Here is a 17,896-nt window from a genome sequence, read left to right as displayed (position 1 = left end):
TTTTTAAACTTTAGTACACACCATCAATTCAGTTATTTTCCATTCCAATCCACTTCACACCATTCCAGTCCTTTGCATTAAAAATAATGCTAGCTATGTCCCTCAAAATTGATTTCATTGTCCATCAACCGGTCTTGACTTATGGTTTGGAAAATACTGCCATCACCCATTTGATCCCCTTTCCTCCACCTCCCTCACTCCTGCCAAGGGCAGGACAGCTTCCCATGACAGAGGTTGATGGAGGAGAAAATACTCTTTCCCGGATTCTGAACCACTTTTCCAAAGCTTGTGACAAAGCTTGTGGTTTCAGTATTGCACTATATATTTTCTGCACTAAATTCTTTTGGCAGGTAGAATTTAAACTGTTGTTAAAATTTCATCTTTTACTTGGAAACAAACTTCACTCCAAAGTGTAAAAACATACTATGTAAGTTGCCCAAGGTTACCTGGCTAGGTTCACAGGCTGGCTGCAAACCAAGGACTGTTTGGCCTTGGAGCTGAGCTTGGAGCCCTGTCAGTGACAAACACAGCTCCATATTTCCATCCATCTTGGACATGCACAAGCATGTAAGACCTCTGATGTGCCAAGTTTCTTTATTCATTTTGGAAATTTGTACCATATAAATTATTTGCTTTCACAGAGCAGTGATGACTGTACTTTTTTGTTATCCTTTTCAGAATCAAATAAACATGTAGAGGACACTGCAAGCTCTTTGCTTCACCTAATGGAAAAGGAGGCCAGGGCATATTCAAGAGCCATTTTTCTTTGCAGAGTGATGTCTTCTTTCCTAAAACACCAGCTTCCAGAAAAACTCCTCGAAAATGAAAATGAGGTTCTAGATAAATGAAGTCATTGTAAATAGCCACTGAAGTATTTCACTGCCTTTAGTGGTCAGAATATTTTCTTCAGAGAGAAAAATGACTTTGTCCTTTTTGTTGTTGTTGTTAATAGGGTACTTTTTTTTTTTTTTAACTTGAACAATCAGAAATGTGTAATCAACAGAAAGAAATCACTCTAAAACCTATTACCTGAAACATTTGGCATACATGATTTTGGACATCTCATTATGCTTCTCTGTTCACACAGGAATGATTAGATGGCTGCATACACAGACAATAACTAGATTATACGATACATATGGTTTTAATCAAAGTTGCAAATTTAGCCTGATTTGAACTTTATTTAAGATTTTATTTATTTATTTATTTAGTGCAAGTGGGGAGAGAGAGGATCCCAAGCAGACTCCACGCTGAGCTCGGAACCCAACCCCAGGCTCAATCTCAAGAACCGGAGATCATGACCTGGGCCAAAATCAAGAGTCAGATGACTGACCGACTCAACCACCCAGCCATCCCCTGATTTGAACTTTAATAGAAAAAGAAATTGAAATGAAATTAAAGGAATTGTTGTAGTTCAAGTGTTTCATCACCACAAGAGATATTAGTTCCTAAAAGATCTTTTAAAGTAAGAAAATGGCTTATGAAAAATATTGAATGTTTGGTTATCAAGATGATGAAATATTTTCATTTTAGATCACATGTAATGGCTTCTTGCTAGGAAACTTGGTATACTTATACACTTTCCCCACCTTTTAATTTGTTATATTATTGTTTAGGTTTCAAACATTTATAAGAAAGTTCGATAACCACATTTCCCATCACTATTTAGTCTCAGTTCTTCACTTAGATGGTCTCAATGCATGCACCAGTCTTTTCACAATGACAAATAATCTCGTCAGTACTAAGCTCTTCCTTCAGGTTCATCTTTACCTCTGTCAGCCAGATATCATCTTTAGTTAGTGATTTTCTCCCCATCAAGAAGATGTCAGGGGAGGGCTCTCCTGACATCTCACTTGCTTGAAAATACATCTGTTGAACTTGTTAAGAATCCTAGATCACACCCATTTTTCCCTCAGAGGATGTATCACTGTCTTCTGTTGCGTGTTGCCACACAGAAATCATCCCCCTCCTCCTGCCCTCCTTGAGCCCTGCTCTTGCTATGACAGTCACAAAGTACCTTATCTTCTCAAAGTTCAGTAAACTCACCAGGGTAGGTCTTCCTACTGTTTTTATTACATTTTCCCAGACTGAGCACGCACCTGTGATGTGCAGCTCCAGAGAGTCATTACCACTTGCTCAAGTACTATCAGTTAGCCATAGGGTTTTCATCTCATATAACATTTTTATTTTCCATCTCTTCCCTAAGTCTGCCCACTTGCTTAAAAATTCTTCCCCGTGTCTTAGAATTTTTTCTTTAAATGCTTGCTTGTTTGCTTTCTCTCTCCCCTGCCTCCCTTCCTTCCTTCCTACTTTCCTTCCTTCCTTCCTTCTTCCTTCCTTTCCCTTTCTTTCTTCTTTTCTTCCTATTTACCATTAGAGATCATGTTGTGTATGGACTCAAACTATGAACAGTTATTTGTCTGCATTTTTCTATTCCCATGAGAAAGCTTTTCGGGAACTTTTCACGTGTGTGTGTGTGTGTGTGTGTGTGTATGTCTTCCTCCCTTCCAGTAATAATGGAGAGGTGCTATGCCAGATTCTTTGGGACTATTACTCTTTGAACAGGGCCAGTTATTTATTGAATATTGGGCGAATGGGTATAGGAGTGAGGGTATGTCACACACCTCCTCTCCAAGTCATATTATCCCTTTGCTGGAGAGCCTGCCCACCCTCACATTTGGGAATGGCAGGAGCCTGATGTGCCATAAGACACATCGGTAAGGTCATAGTCCCCCTAGTCCCAGCCATCATCGCTTCCCCTCCCTCCTGCACCCTCCTCACCGGGGCGACTGGGCCTCTGCAGTGAATGTGTCACTTGAACATGATTTCTCTTTCAGCACCTCCTGTTCTGACATTCTGTGGCACCAAACTGGGGCTCATGGGGACATTTCCTCAATTTCTGGTGGCAGAAATCCTTAGATTCCATACCCTTAGGTTGTTACGTAAGCCTCTTAATACTGTGACATTTATTCTCGTAAAATTAAATTTCTACTGTTGGTGTTTCTAAGAAAGTATAGATTCGCTTTCAGTTTCTGCAGTTGTTTTCCTTGAGATTTCACAGTATTTTGCTTGTACGCTCCTTAGCTTGTGGCTTGGGGTTTAGCCGTTTGCTCTGTTTCCTTGAACATGGGCATCATCTGCATGTTCTGCATTCTTTCTTGCTTGCAATGAGTTTTGAGGGACAGGTGAAATGTGAAAATGTCCATTCACTACTATCTTTAATAGGAAGAGCTGGTGGCACAGAATTCTGCACTCAGTTTCCCTTAAAAATGCCTGTTATTCCAATAAGTTTGGATATTTCAGAGGTGATGGACCTCCTTGTTTTCTCGGCCACAGAATAACATTTTGACCAACTTCTTTTCCCCACTTAATTAACCTTCCCTCACCTAAGAACCCAATGCTTCTGTCTTCACCAAGAAACGGTTTTCTAATTTAATCTGACAGAACATTCCAAGAAAATTTAGCAGGGAATATCTAAAACTTCTCTTTTTTCCATTTAGTTAGTACAATAGATGGTTTATCTTTGCACAGTTACTAGGTGTTTGAGTCTTGTGTTTTTAAATTAGCCAAAAGGAAAAGAATCAACTTACATGAAATACTGCACAGTATAAGTAACTTCAGCTCCTTGTAGGCCCTCGGGTGGACTCCACTGTAGGATATTCCTCATGTTTATGGATAAGAAGGTAATATTTGTAGGCTTGGGTAAACCACCAGAGATGCAGAGAACTGAAGAAGGAGTAGAGAAGAATCAAGGTCTTAATGGAGAAAAAGGAAAACACAACCCCTCTGGTAGACAGTCTTCAGACATGGCCCCAATTAGCCGCACCTTCCTGTACTCATGTCCTATTTCCTCCTAAACCTGAGCTGACCCAATGACTCACTTCAACCAATGGAATGTGGCAGAAGTAACTCTGGGACTAAGTCTTAAGAAGGTCTGGCAATTTCTACTTTTGCCCTTTTGAAAGTCCTGAGCTGCAGGGTAAAAACCTGGGCCACTCTGCTGGAGGCCACACAAAGAGGGAAATGTTCAGTTGTCCTAGCTGAGCCCAGCCTTCCAAGCAGGAGGCCGGAATGAAGCCACTGTGCACACTCCAGCCCCATCTGCCATAGACTGAAGCTGCATGAGAGACTCCAAATGAGACCAGAGGAAGAACCATCCAGCTGAGCCCCAGTTAACCCTCAGATTTGTGAGAAATAATAAAGTGATTGTTTTAAACCATTTTTGGGTAGTTTGTTAATGCACCAGCAGATAACTGAAACGATCCCCTTATTAGATACAGAAATAAAATTTAGGATAAATGGCCCTGAAAGGCTCAAGTTTTGGAGATTGGTGTTAGAGTGAGCTTTACTAAAGTATATAATAAAGCAATAATTAGAAAAGAAACCAGTGAAAGAAGACAACATATGTAATCAAATGCTGATATGTTCATGTAACTGTGCTCTAAGAAAATGTATCCTAGAGGATTAATTTGTAGGAAACTTCTGTAGAGAAATGAAAGAATTGAGACACTACCAACAAATTAGAAAAGGACAAAAGGAAAGTGGAGGACAGTTTCTTATAAAAGAAAACAAGGATGATCCTTGAATTAAAATAAATTTTAAAAATCATTGGTAACATGTAAGAATCAAAATGTTAAAATATCGGCGAGACCACAAAGTCCTGGGTTTATAAACAATCAGATTTTATGAAGAACAGATCTCATCATAAAGACACATATTTTAGTCAATGAACTTGGAAAATAAAAAATTTTGATACTGCAAACCAAACTTAGGAAATGAAATTTAGCTAAGTCACCAAAGACTGGTCTAATTTCAGCTACAGTCCCATAATTCTTGTGTGAATTGGCTGGGGCTAACGTCGGAGAAAGAAATTAGTTTTATCCTTGGGGTAATCCTTGGCTAAGATTAGCTCTATACAATGTATTGTAATTCCACAAAACAAATGAAAAGAGAGAAAACAATTCTTCGCTTTAGAATTAAACTTTGTAATGCAACCCTAATTCCAAGCCAAAATAAGCTCTTTAACATGCAGCAGAGTAACCAAAATATAGGTTGCTGAGTGTGTGTTTGGGTATGTGTGCATATGCTATATTTGTGATGGCTCCTACTTTTAACCTTGATCATTTTTTTTAATACCTCAGTTTTATTTTTAAGAAGAAAGTTAAATACTCAAGGAGAAGCACTATCAGCTGATCACTGTGTGGGTATGTGTCTGGTAGGGGCAGAGATCTCAAAAAGACACAGCCTGCCCAATGTCTGTCTTTGATTTTTATCCCTCTAGCTCTCTGGAACCATCGTGTATCAACTGGTATGGGTCTTTTTTTCTGGAGATCATATGCTATGAATAATTATTAGTGATTTAATATTGCTCTGTGCTATCAATAGGTTCTGATTTTTAATGAGAGTTTTGAGGATGAAACTGAGAACATGGGGGAGGCAGAGCCATGAAGCACTGTGTTTTCCAACCCTTCAAAAGTGAGGAACACTTTTAACATAAAAAGTTCCAAGGGTCTTTTCAGATCTAAAACCTGCGGTTTTACATGTTTATATGACACATGCATGTGAAGAGTGGTTAGCATCTTGTAAGAATGAAAATTAAAATAGACTGTGTATTATAATATCACAGATGGAAGATATTACCAAAACATGGCTCCACAGAACTAACTGATAAGAAACTAGAATATTCCAGTGTGTGGCAACTTAAGTTTGGAGATACAAAACACAAGCTTTGTTAGATATTGTAGTCCAGACATATGTTCCAATGTTTAATCTATAAAAATCTTTATCTTCAACACCTCTGATTTCTGTTCATTTTTTTAAAAAGACTTTATTTATTTATTTTTTTGAGAGACAGAAAGAGAGCATGGTAGTGTGCTCATTGCGGAGGAGTAGAAGGGGGAGAGAGAGGGAAGAGGGGAAAGAATTTCAGGCTGACTCCACACTGAGGGCGGAGCCTGATGGGGAGTGGGGGCTCTATGTCAAGAGCCTGAGATCATGATCTGAGCTGAAACCAAGAGTAGGTTGCTTAAACAACTGAGCCACCCAGGTTCCCCTTCTACTTATTTTTTAATGGAAGTAAACAGTTGACAAAATTCTCAAGATGCCTAAAACATACCTAAAACAGTTTTAAGAAATAACCTGGAATAAAAAAAAAAAAATGGATTGCTCATTTCAAGTTAAGGTAATTTAATTTTCTTGGTCATTGTTAGGAGGAAATAAAGCAATTTTGCTATTCTGAAATGAACCATGCTCTGGAATGTGCTGTCAATCTTTAATGTTCATTGGTTCAACAGACATCTTGCTTCATGTTTTATAATTGTTTAAATGATCCTCTAGAAATGTTATGTCAATTATCAAAATAGGTTAAAGAAAACAGTGTGACAATAACACTAAAACATTAAACATTTTTTTCTCATGTCATTCTATTTTTTGAAAAGAAGATATATTTCATTGGAAACGTGAAATGCATATGCTACCTCCTCCAAAAGTCTACGTTATGGGTAAATCATGTGTATCTCCACAATTTGGGTAGCCAGCCTCCAAGATGGCTCTCAATAATCTCCTCCTCCTGGCATTCCCAGCCTGCATATCCTCTCCCACATTGTATCTGGGTTGGTCTCTAAGTTTTAATAGTTTGATTTTATCTTTATAAAAAAAATTAAAAACCCAGTGAGAAGACTGGGAACTTATTAGCCTTTTAATAGCAAGTGGGGATTGCAGTGACAACTTTTTGGATGTTTTTTAAAAAGATAAATGCTTAGTTAAACTCATTGTAAATACGCTGACAAGGATTCAGAGTAGTAAACACCTTTAATAGAAATACATTTAAAAATGGATATTATGGTTTGGTACACTATTTCTGGGGAAAGAATATTCTAGCTTTTAGTCCTGCAGAGTCTTCTTCTTGGATTGACATTATTTATCTGAATATATAGGCAGAAAAGATATCAGTTTGGGATCATTCCCTTGTCAATAAATCAAAGTATTATCAAGGAGCTTCCCTACCATGAAAAAGGAGGGCATGTTCTGGTATCAGCCCAGGTCTGTCACCCCAGCACACAAAATATCCCTTGTTATGACATAGTTTGCTATTTCTGAACCATTTCTCATCAGAGCAAATTAAGCCATGTAATCTTTCTTCACCTCTTGTCTCTCTGCTTGTATTTCTAGAAATGGATATTCATCAATTGGGGGGGTTGATAGTAATTTATTTACTTTTATCATTTATAATAGTGGTTAATTTTGGAATTTTAATGATTTATCTTTGATCAATGGAAATAGATGTTTCTTAGTACGGTGAGGTTTGACCTTTCTGCAAAGAAGAGTTATATGGACTGCCTGCTCCCTTGGGTTAGTTCTGGTTTCAGTAGGATATGGAAGGTCTTTCGGCATGATTAAAAATTATGCCATTCATGACAGGCTAAGAGATTTTATTTTAATAGTAGATACAGTATATGAATAAAAGCCAACTTGCATAAGACTTTAAAAATATAATAAATATTGTGAAAACCTTTACATGTTACCATATTTAGTTGAAGTGAGGCAAATGGCTAGCATATAATGAAAAGAGTAGCTAACATTTATTGAATCCTTACCATGTAGCTGACTCAAGTCTATGTGCTGTATACAACTAAATCATACAATTTCCATAACAGCCCTCTGGAAGGTACCTCCATTATCATCTCCATTATACAGATGAGGAAACTGAGGCACAGAGAAGTTGCACAAGTTCACACAGCTAGTGAGCAGAGGAGTTGGGTTCAGAACCCACACTGTTAAACTCCTCACTCACCTGCTACCCTCGCAAACTAATCCTTATCTGAATTTAAACAAAGACAAGACTGATGAGGAAACGCATATTATCCTAGATATTCATATATAAAATCATTTAAGTATTAATAAATATTAGATATTGATGTCATCAGTACCTTTCTTTAGATCCCACCACACCCTGTATTAGGAAACCCTTTTCCTTTTCCTTTCAGAGTATTTTCTTTTATTTTGGCCCATATCTGATCCTGGAGAATGCAAGTAGGAACTCTATTTCTGCTTTGACACAATCCTCAGACAATGTATGGTGACTAGAAAAACAGGGATTTTTAAAAGGATGTGTTTGAGTCTATTCTGGTGTCTTTTTTAGTTGCTGAGTACATGCCTTCTATCAATTTGAAACCATAGCAAAACTTAAAGATGTAGAAATAATATATTTTGCCTTGGCCTTGGGCTTTAGCTCTTGGTCTCCCCTACAGAATGCACTACAGTCAATCCCATTTATATTAATGAGAAACATCAGTTCAAGAGTCATCTTATTTATCCATTCAACTAATATTTGTTAGGTGCTATTATGAGTTGAATTGTGCCCTCCCCAAAAAAGATATATTGAAGTTCTAATCCCTAGTACCTCAAAATGGTTCCTTATTTGGAAGTGGGGTTGTTGCAAATATAAGTAGTTAAGAGGAGATCATACTGGAGTAAAGAGGACTTCTAATCCAATATGACTGGTGTCCTTTTAAGAAGATGGCCAGATGAAGACACAGTGACACAGGAAAAATGCTATTTGAAAATGGGGGATTGGATTCCCTACAAGCCAAGGAATGCCTGGGACTCCCAGAAGTTGGAAGAAGCAAGGAAGTAGCTCCTCTAGAGGCTTCAGAGGGAGCACAGTCCTGCCAACACTTGGATTTTGTACTTCCAGCCTCCAGAACTAGAAGAAAATAAATTTCTGTTGCTTTAAGCCACTCAGCCTGTGGTACTTTGTGAAGGCAGCTCCAGGAAATGAATGTAGGTGCTGCTATATAGATACCTAATGGTGAATACAGCTGAGTTCCTGCCCTTCTGGAGTTCCCAGACCAGCAGGAAGAGGGACATCGTTAACAAGTAAAAAAATAAACAAACATGTACTTATAAATTTGGTGATTAGGCTATGAAAGGGAATAAGGGTGGAGCAGTGGGCCACAGAACCTACTCAGATAGGGTGTTAGGCGTCAGCTTGGGGTGGGAGGGCAGTGTTCCAGGCAAAGACCCCTGAGATGGAAAAAAAAAATCTCATCCAAAAAGACATTTCCTTGGAACTGTCAAAAGGCCAGTGTGTTTGGAAAAAAAAAAAAAAAGTGACGAAGAGGAGAGTGGCCAAGAAGAAATTGAAGAAGTACATAGAGCTGGAGTCCCCATCTCTATAAGCCCTGGGAGGGAATCTGGATTCCATTTGAAATTCAGTGCGAAAGTATTGAAGACCTTTAAATAGGAGATGCCATGAGCCTATTTATATTTCGAATAGATTAATTCATTACTGAGGGGAGAAAGATTGGATGGGGGCAGAAATAGAACTGCAGAGACCAGCAGGACCATAATTACAGCAGTCCTAGCGAGGAAGGATGGGCTTGCACCCCGATGCTGGCTGTGGATATGGAGATGGGTGGGCAGCTCGCAGCTCTGTTTTCAAAGTAGAAACAACAGGGCCTCCTGATGAGGCAAAGCAAGAGTCTCAGCAGCAGAATTCCTATGTTATGAAAGCTAACAGAGGAAGATTTATCAAGGAATACTCGCCCTTTTATCTGTTTTGATGATGCAAAGGAGTATTAAAAAATAGAATTAGCACTTTTTTTTAAGGAGAAGAAATAGCACACTTAAAGACAGTTGATAACTAGTATTTCCTCGTGTTTCTTAAACCTTTGTGAAGGTTTTAGGTATTATGTTTGTTTCAAGTTTGGAAAACATAAAAGAAGACACTCCTGAGTAAACATTTAAATTGAGATAAGTCATTTTTCTAACCTGCCAGTACTGATAAGATAATTTATTCAACACTGAAGTATGTCACACCCACATCGATGTCAGGAGTCATGTGTTAACTTATGAGTAACAAAAGCATTTTTGTTCCCATAGATTTATGGCCTGTAAGGACAGCTCTGATTCTCTGGTAGTCCATCCATTTCACATCCTAAATCATAGAGCTGTTGGATTGGCACACAGAGTTTTATTTCTGGGAATGCTGTAGGATTACAACTTTAGTTTGGAACACAAGATTCTTCATGGTCTGGTCTGACCTTTCCTTTTGCAATTCTGCCAAATGCACCATATTCACCAGACACACCAAACTACCTGTGATACCCTAACTTGTTCCACTGTTCTGTGCCTTTACGATTTTGGTGCCCTCCTCCTAAAGCATCTTTTGGAACTAAAAGACCCCTCATTCCTCCGTGTGTGTATCCATGTGTGAATACTGGCTTGGACTATTTTAATGACGTGATGATGCTGTGATGTTACGTAGGGTATGCAAGGTCTCCACTAAAGTGTGGGGTGGGGGGCATTCTTGATGACAGTCATCTGGATAAGAGGCTGGTCTTTGAGGAGAAAATGGAACTCAGCAGACCTCAAAAAGGGGTGGGAACTCTGGGCTCCTTTTCAGCTTCCCTGACCAGGTATGGACTTTGAGCAATGGAGGGATACTTAATGGTGCCCCTTGAATTGTGGTTATTTAAGATGGCCTCTGCATTATCAAAGCTGTGAAAGGTCAGTAAGGAGGTGTCTACTTAATGAACTTCCAACTAATGATTGGTTAGCTCTATCTGTAAGCCACATCATTCAGATTTGTGTGTGCTCTCAGTGTTTATTTTCCTTTTGTAATATCTTGGCCTTTGGGGAAGTTTCTAGCTCAACCTCATTTATGTTATACACCATAAGGAGAAAGTTCTGTCTCTGTTCTTGGGTCTTTTTAGTAGGAAGAGAATAGATAAATGACATTTGAAATGGGTAAATCTGTAACAACTTCATTGGTGGAATATTATAAAATGTGGCTACTACATTCATCCCAAGAGTTACCTTGCATAAATATAGATCTCCAGGTGTAGCAAAACGGTGTGCAACATTTTCCTAGTGGCCTCAAAGCTAATACTACATCCCCTAAGAATGTTGCAGTTTTACTTATATGCCTGACAGTCAAAGACATTTCCATTTCATTACACTGTGGGAAAAGCTCATGGATAAATTAGTGCCTAATGTACGCCCATAAAAAGTGGTGAGGTTTTCAGAGTGAACTCACGAAGGGTCAGGGTAATCAGTCTTGAGGTTACCCAAATCTCTGTCTTTGAGTGCTGAGGCAATTTGATTTTCCTATTATGGACTGTATGTTCATCCACCAGTGAGGAAAACAACCAGGCTGTAAGAGGCTCAACAGTCAAATGTGTCCACGTCTCGTGACTTCCCCTGTGGGGCCATTCAAGTTTCTCAAGCTCATGACTAACTAGGGAACCTTGGCATAGAGGAAACCCTGCCCAGCCTTACCCAGAGAACGTTTCCAGCCCCTTGCCCCTTCTGTCTTTCTGAAGCTAGAGCAGAGTTAAGGAATCACCAGGTTCTGAGCCGTTGGACATTGGGCTCCATGTTTTATAGTCTTTGTATCCCCAGCACGAGGCAAATAAATGCTTTTGAACTGAACTAACCAGGGGCTGGTGGGGCTCACATAAATCATGAAGGCAGGGCAGGATCCAGATACATGAAGATTGAATGGGGGTGAGAACTGCCTAAACTGCCAAATCTTGGTATCTTGAAACCACCTTGGTCAACTTACATTGTACACAGGGGATTGACACAGTCAAAAGACACTCAACAGATGCTTTTTAATGAAGGAACAGTAGCCCATGCATGGCAAGTGGCTGCTACATATTGCCAAGTGTCTTTTGAAATAGGAAAATACCTTAATATGATTGTATCAGCTCTTTATTGTGGGGAGGGAGGTTAAAAGAGTTAACAAAAAGCACCAGAGGGTGATGAACCAATTTCAGAAAGCACGAGCTGTACACAACTCATCGTAACCACCAAATGAGAGCCAAATGGTATTGCTGCCTTTAGACCGATTATCTCTGGTCTTGTTCTAACTTCATCATGCTGAAAGGAAAAGCAGATTTTCTTTTGTCTCAAGTTGTAAACTAGTTCTCTTGAAAAATATTAACTCCTCTTTCTCCTCTTTTCTCTAATTATATATCAAGGACCCTTAAAAACTAGTCATCTAAAAACAGTCCTTACAATGTTATTCAGGAACTATTTACCTAAGAAAAGATACACAGCTGTGTTCTATAAAGGAGAGAGCATGGGTTGGCATTAACATTAGTTCCTGTAAACTCGATGGTCTTCTCCGAACCTCCATCTCCACAGTTATTTCTCTACTCTCTCTTGGCCCACTCACTGCTGGATGTGTGGGCTGCCTCGATGTTCTCTCTAATAATACTGTCCCTCACACAGGGCTGCCACCTGCCCTCCCTCTCTGGCTTCTAGTAATTGTTTATGTGAGTAGGTCAGAGAGAAGCTCTAAGAACAAGAGTTCCAGAGCCACACTGGAGCCCACTCCCTGCCCTACCACTTAGCACAGCCATGTGCCCTCAAGTCGGTTACTTAACCTTTGTACCTCAATTTCTTCTTTGTAAAATAAAACAATACGACGTGCTTCATAGGATTGATGGGATGATTAAATAAGATTCTTTACGTAGACCTCCTGGAACAGTGCCTGGCACAAAGGAAGAGCTCAATCATTGTTCACTTAGTGTTCTCCTCCATAGTTACTATTCTCACTTTACAGATGAATCGATAGAGCCCCAGAGAAGCTGCATGACTTGGCCATGGTTATTCAACCATTTGGAGGATACCTGACTGAGGCCAAGTGTTCTGACTATTGACAGGGCTCCTACGGTAGGATACTCACCTACCGCCTTTAGGAAATGCTCCAAAGAACACTGTTGTGGGAAGAAGGGATTGTATGATCATTATAAATTTTGCATGTGATAGATGATTGATTCTAAGGAGAGATAGAAGAAATGCAATGAGGAAAACCCAAGTATTTCTTCTTCACTGAAGCTTTTCCTGGTGGAACTGTACACAGCCACGTCATTCCTTCAACATAGTTACTGGGCACCTACTGTGTGCTAGAAATAGAAACTGATGGGCACTAGGGGGCAGCAGAAGCCAGAAACACACAGAAGGCTCTGCTGCTCTCATGGAGCCAGCAGATATTGTTTGAACCTGGGACACAATCCATCAATATATGCTTTCCCTGCCAGCAATGTGAACATTTATGTGGATGAGTGATGCATGAGTCATACAGAAAAAGCAGCGCTATTTCTTTATAGCCACACCTCAACAAATAAATTTATGTGCTTAAACATGTTTTTGACTATTGCTGTTGGTACCTAGTAGCAAGCAAGACCTTAAAGTCGAGACTACTTTTTAAAAGAAATATATTGGAGTTTACCCATCAAAGAGAGGGTGCATCTTCCATGTGGTTCCCAGGGGAGGGTTTATAATTATTCCTATGGTACTGCTCAGCTCATGGCATTTGGGGCATGCTTCCTTTCAGCTATAATTGTTATCAGAGGTAGCTTATAAACATGCAAGAAATTCCATCTCATTTTTTTTTACAGCCACACCTTGTTTTTGCCCAACCATAGCCTGATTTCCCAGCTTGATTACCCAAGTTTGTTGGAAATGGCTTGGAATACTTTGAAAATTAAATCATACCTCCAAGATGAAGGTTTGCCGCTTAATGGGCTATTCTGACCAACATGTGCAGGCTCTATTTGGAACTCTGAAAAAAGGAGTTTAAGAAATACATCACGGTGAGATTTTTGTGCATCACCTTCTAAAAGGCCTATTTTGAAGACACCATTATTAACTTGTATATGTCAGCCCCACTGTTAGAAAATCAGTTGTACTACCTTATGTCATATCTTATATAAATGTCTTCCTTTCCCTTTTAGAAATTAGCCTTTTGTGGACAGGAATTTGATTTTCTCTACATTTTGTGATCTCTAAAGTATCTTGATTTGTAATAATGAACATCATAGTAACTGTGAAGAAGTAGATTCGAGTGTGGGTTGGAGCCTCTACTACTTGATAACTTGCCTTAGAAAGGAAAAGATGAAAGTAAGAAAAGAGTTAAGGGCAACCCATTTGGGACCACTAAGGTATTGAAAAGAATAGCTGTTGGGAATTCCAAGTTCAATCAACAGGTATTAATTAAATATCATCTATTTTTCATCTGCTCAAGGTCACAGAGTTGGTCCATAGCCCATTTGTTTGCATAAGCTGACCTCCCAGAAGAGGAAAGACCCTGTGAGTGTCATCTCCAAGGCTCTTGATGATGAGCACAGTGGAAGCATGAAAGTCAGTAAAGGCTGAATGCAAAAAATAAATAAATAAATAAATAAATAAATAAATATCATCTATTTTTCAAATCATTTTCACAACTAGTTCTTCTTTATCCTTACGGAGCAAAGCCATTCTTTTTTTTTTTTTTTTTTTTAATAGTTTATTCTACCCTCATTCTTTTTTTTATTTTTATTTTTATTTATTTGACAGAGAGAGAGACAGCGAGAGAGGGAACACAAGCAGGGGGAGTGGGAGAGGGAGAAGCAGGCTTCCCGTGAAGCAGGGAGCCCGAAGCAGGGCTCGATCCCAGGACCCTGGGATCATGACCCGAGCAGAAGGTCAGACGCTTAATGACTGAGCCACCCAGGCGCCCCGCAAAGCCATTCTTTTATTCATATCTCTATCACTTGAAATTTTCAGAGAGAAAGTTAACAAAACAAAAATGTGAGAAAATAATTAATAGAAAAAGTAAGAGAGTTTTAAAAATAATTATTTAGTGGAAAGGAACTGGGAAGTAATTATTTAGGGGCGATCTGGAAGTCATTAATAGTATTTGCTTCTTGTTCATTGTGGACTGGCATTTTGAGGTAAAGGAAGTTGATGGTGTGATCACCGTTATAATCTCAGATTTTCCAGATCACCGTTATAATCTCAGATTTTCCAGTTGGACAAGACCAAAATGGAAGTGTAGAGTAGCCATCAAAAACACTGTCAGAAAGGTAAATGTGATTTTCAGTGGGCTAACTCTCCTCTATAGTGAAAGCAGAAGCTTTGATGTTTTTGAGGGTGACCAGGACTACGATCAGACCTCTCTGGGGCTGAACTATGCCTTGATGACGTTGGGTAACTGCATGCAATAAGATGAACAGAAGTCCCACATTCTGCCTGGGCCACACTGAAGATCAGCTCTTTTAGGTCCTTAACTGCCACAAAGATGTAAAAAAGCACGGGTCATTAGAAAAGCAGAGCAACAATGAAGAGGCCACGCACAAAGACGAGTCAAGGGCATTGCTGTGCTGGGCAATGGGCATTGCACCAGCCTTGGAACTTCTCCAGGGACAACCGAGAGAATGGATCAATTAAGACATTCCCTTTGCTCTTGCTCACTAAAGCCAACAGAGCCTTCAAAGGGCTGTGTTGATTAAGGAAGTGGGAAATAGCACCTAGGACACCAGCCTTATCCTGCAAAACCACAGCTGTAACAACTGTGCCTTTTGATAACCGTGTGTGTGGTTTGATTCCGTATTGCAAAAAGCCGCAGACCACAGTGATTTGAGGCTGCCGATGACCATGAAGTCAGGCTGCCCTATAGCTACCAAGCTCCTTACTCCTGCCCACATTTTGTTTGCTGATTTGTAGTTTTATAAGAAAGACCTGTAGGTGTGAAAAAGGAATATTAACTACCTGGTAATTTATAGAGAGAATGTGCTTAGAGCAGGATTTGGCCTCACAGGTGTACCTTGGTGACACTGCAGGCTCGGTCCCCGGCCACTGCACTTAAGTCACCATCACAACAAAGTGAGTCGGATGAATGTTGTGGTTTCCCAGTGAACACAAAAGTTATGTCTACATTATACTGTTGTCCGCTAACTGTGCAACAGCATTATGTCTGAGAAACCAATGCACATAACTTAATTGAAAAATACTTTATTGCTAAAAACTGCTAACCATCCTCTGAGCCTTCTGCAAGTTCATAATCACCGATCACAGATCACTGATAAGCAGAACAAATATAATAATGATGAAAAAGTTTGAAATATTGCGAGAATTACCGAACTGTGGTACAAAGACAGAAAGTGAGCAAATGCTGCTGGGGACAGTGGCGCTGACAGACCTAGCTGCCTGACGCAGCCTTGCCACAAATCTGCAATTTGTGACAAATGCCATGTTGACAAAGTGCAATAAAACGAAGTATGCCTGTATTTTTCTGCTAATATTTGAAATGAAAAAGAGCTGAATTTATATTAAGTTATAATTGTTTTACATAATATGGATGACAGCCTACCTGTAACTATTTATTAAATTTATGTTTTTTTCCTAAAAGCATTGGAAGTATTTATTCATAGCAAGACATTTAACTTCGATACCTCATTGCTTGTATAATGCATCTTTTCTCCTCAAATAGGGAGAATGTGAAGTGATATATATATAATTTTATATATATCTAATATCAAATTATATATATATATATACACACACACACATACCAGCAACTCTTATGAGTCTCAGTTTAGAGGACCCTTTTTATAGGAAGCCCTGCCTGCCTTCTAGATTTGATTGGTTACCTTGTTCTGTGCTTCTAAAGAAGCGTGTTTTTCTCAGTTCTAGCATTTATACTCTAACGTAATTACCTGTCTGTGACTAAAAGCTCTGTGAAGAAAGAGACCTTGTTTTCATGTTCACCTCAATACCTACAACTGTTCCTGATGGATATGAGTGAATGACATTGAATGAATGAAAAGTGCTCAAATCACATTGTGTCGAGGTATATGTTAACTTCTGAAAACTCAAAATGGATGCATGGTGTGTCAAGGTAATTCTTCTTCATGAAATCTGATCACCTCGAATACCTTATTCCCCTAAGTTATTTGCTCCTGAAATGCATGTGATATTCTATTTTACACTTAGAAATTATGAGCTAATTTTTAAAATAACGAAGTAGAGCATTTAGTAGATAATTTAGTGGACTTTTTGCAACACATATATTTTAATCTAAAATGGAGGAGGAAGGCTGGCTTAGAATTAGAATGATAGTTAGCCTTAATGATGAAAATGGTCCTTGTTGGAGCAAGAGCAAGGATTTTGCAGTGAAAGTGCCCCTCATATAAGCCGAGGCAGGAGGTAGGGGTCTGAGGAGAGTGAGCCCCTCTGCTGAAGAAATTTAAACTGTACTGTCTTTATTACACACCATTGATGGCTCTCCCCCCGCCTTTTTTTATTGAGCTAGAATTGACCTATAACATTATATGAGTTTTAGGTTTACAAAATAGTAATTCCATATTTCAATATATTACCAAATGGTGTCTCTCTCTTATGTTCATGTTATGGAAATTTCAAGAGAAGACCTCATCTCCGCCCTCAACATTCTCAGGAGAGACTTTCAGGCACGACACTTCTATGAAAGTTGCCCTTTGACAATGGACATAGACTATAAACATGCTGAGGAGGAGAGCCACCACATGGGGCTGAAAAGGTAGCTTTTCTCCACTTTAGAAGCCAAGCTCATGGATCCTGCCCTATGAGCCTGTGAGGGTATGGTAGGTGTTATGAATTCAATTGTGCCTCCCAAAAGAAGTATGTTGAAATCCTAACCCCCAGTACCTCATAAAGTAACCTTAATTAGGTATAGAGTCTTTAGAGAGGTAATCAGTTAAAAAGAGGTCACTAGGGTGGGTCCTAATCCAATATGACCGACGTCCTTATAAAAGGGGGAAATTTAGACACAAAGAGAGACATGCACAGAGGGAAGATAATGTGAAGAAACAGGGAGAGCACCATGTGAAGGCAGAGAATTGGAATGAAGATCAACAAGCCAAGGGATGCCAAAGATTGCCAGCAACCACCAGAAGCTAGGAGAGAGGCATGCACAGATGCTCCCTCACAGCCCTCAAAAGGAGTGAACCCTGGGGGCACCTGGGTGGCTCAGTGGTTAAGCGACTGCCTTCGGCTCAGGTCATGATCCCGGAGTCCTGGGATCGAGTCCCGCCCGCATCGGGCTCCCTGCTTGGCGGGGAGTCTGCTTCTCCCTCTGACCTTCTCC

At 39.5% G+C, this 17,896-nt stretch overlaps 1 protein-coding gene across 3 annotated transcripts in view; it reads right to left on the bottom strand.

Moving 5' to 3' along the window:
• The window catches only part of IL20RA (interleukin 20 receptor subunit alpha), a 34,591-nt gene that overhangs the window by 10,833 nt on the left and 5,862 nt on the right, over positions 1-17,896 (bottom strand). For 2 of the 3 annotated variants that reach the window (XM_036097855.2, XM_078054671.1), the window contains one exon: positions 3,591-3,726. In XM_036097855.2, the coding sequence (XP_035953748.1) occupies positions 3,591-3,726 (136 nt within the window). Of the gene's footprint in view, positions 1-3,590; positions 3,727-13,506; positions 13,550-17,896 lie in introns of those variants that run through there. The other variant, XM_036097856.2, reaches the window with a different exon arrangement.

Source organism: Halichoerus grypus, chromosome 9, assembly GCF_964656455.1.
Source record: "Halichoerus grypus chromosome 9, mHalGry1.hap1.1, whole genome shotgun sequence".
NCBI lineage: Eukaryota > Metazoa > Chordata > Mammalia > Carnivora > Phocidae > Halichoerus > Halichoerus grypus.
Note: the sequence above shows the minus strand (reverse complement) of the source record. Positions and strands in the feature narration are given on the sequence as shown.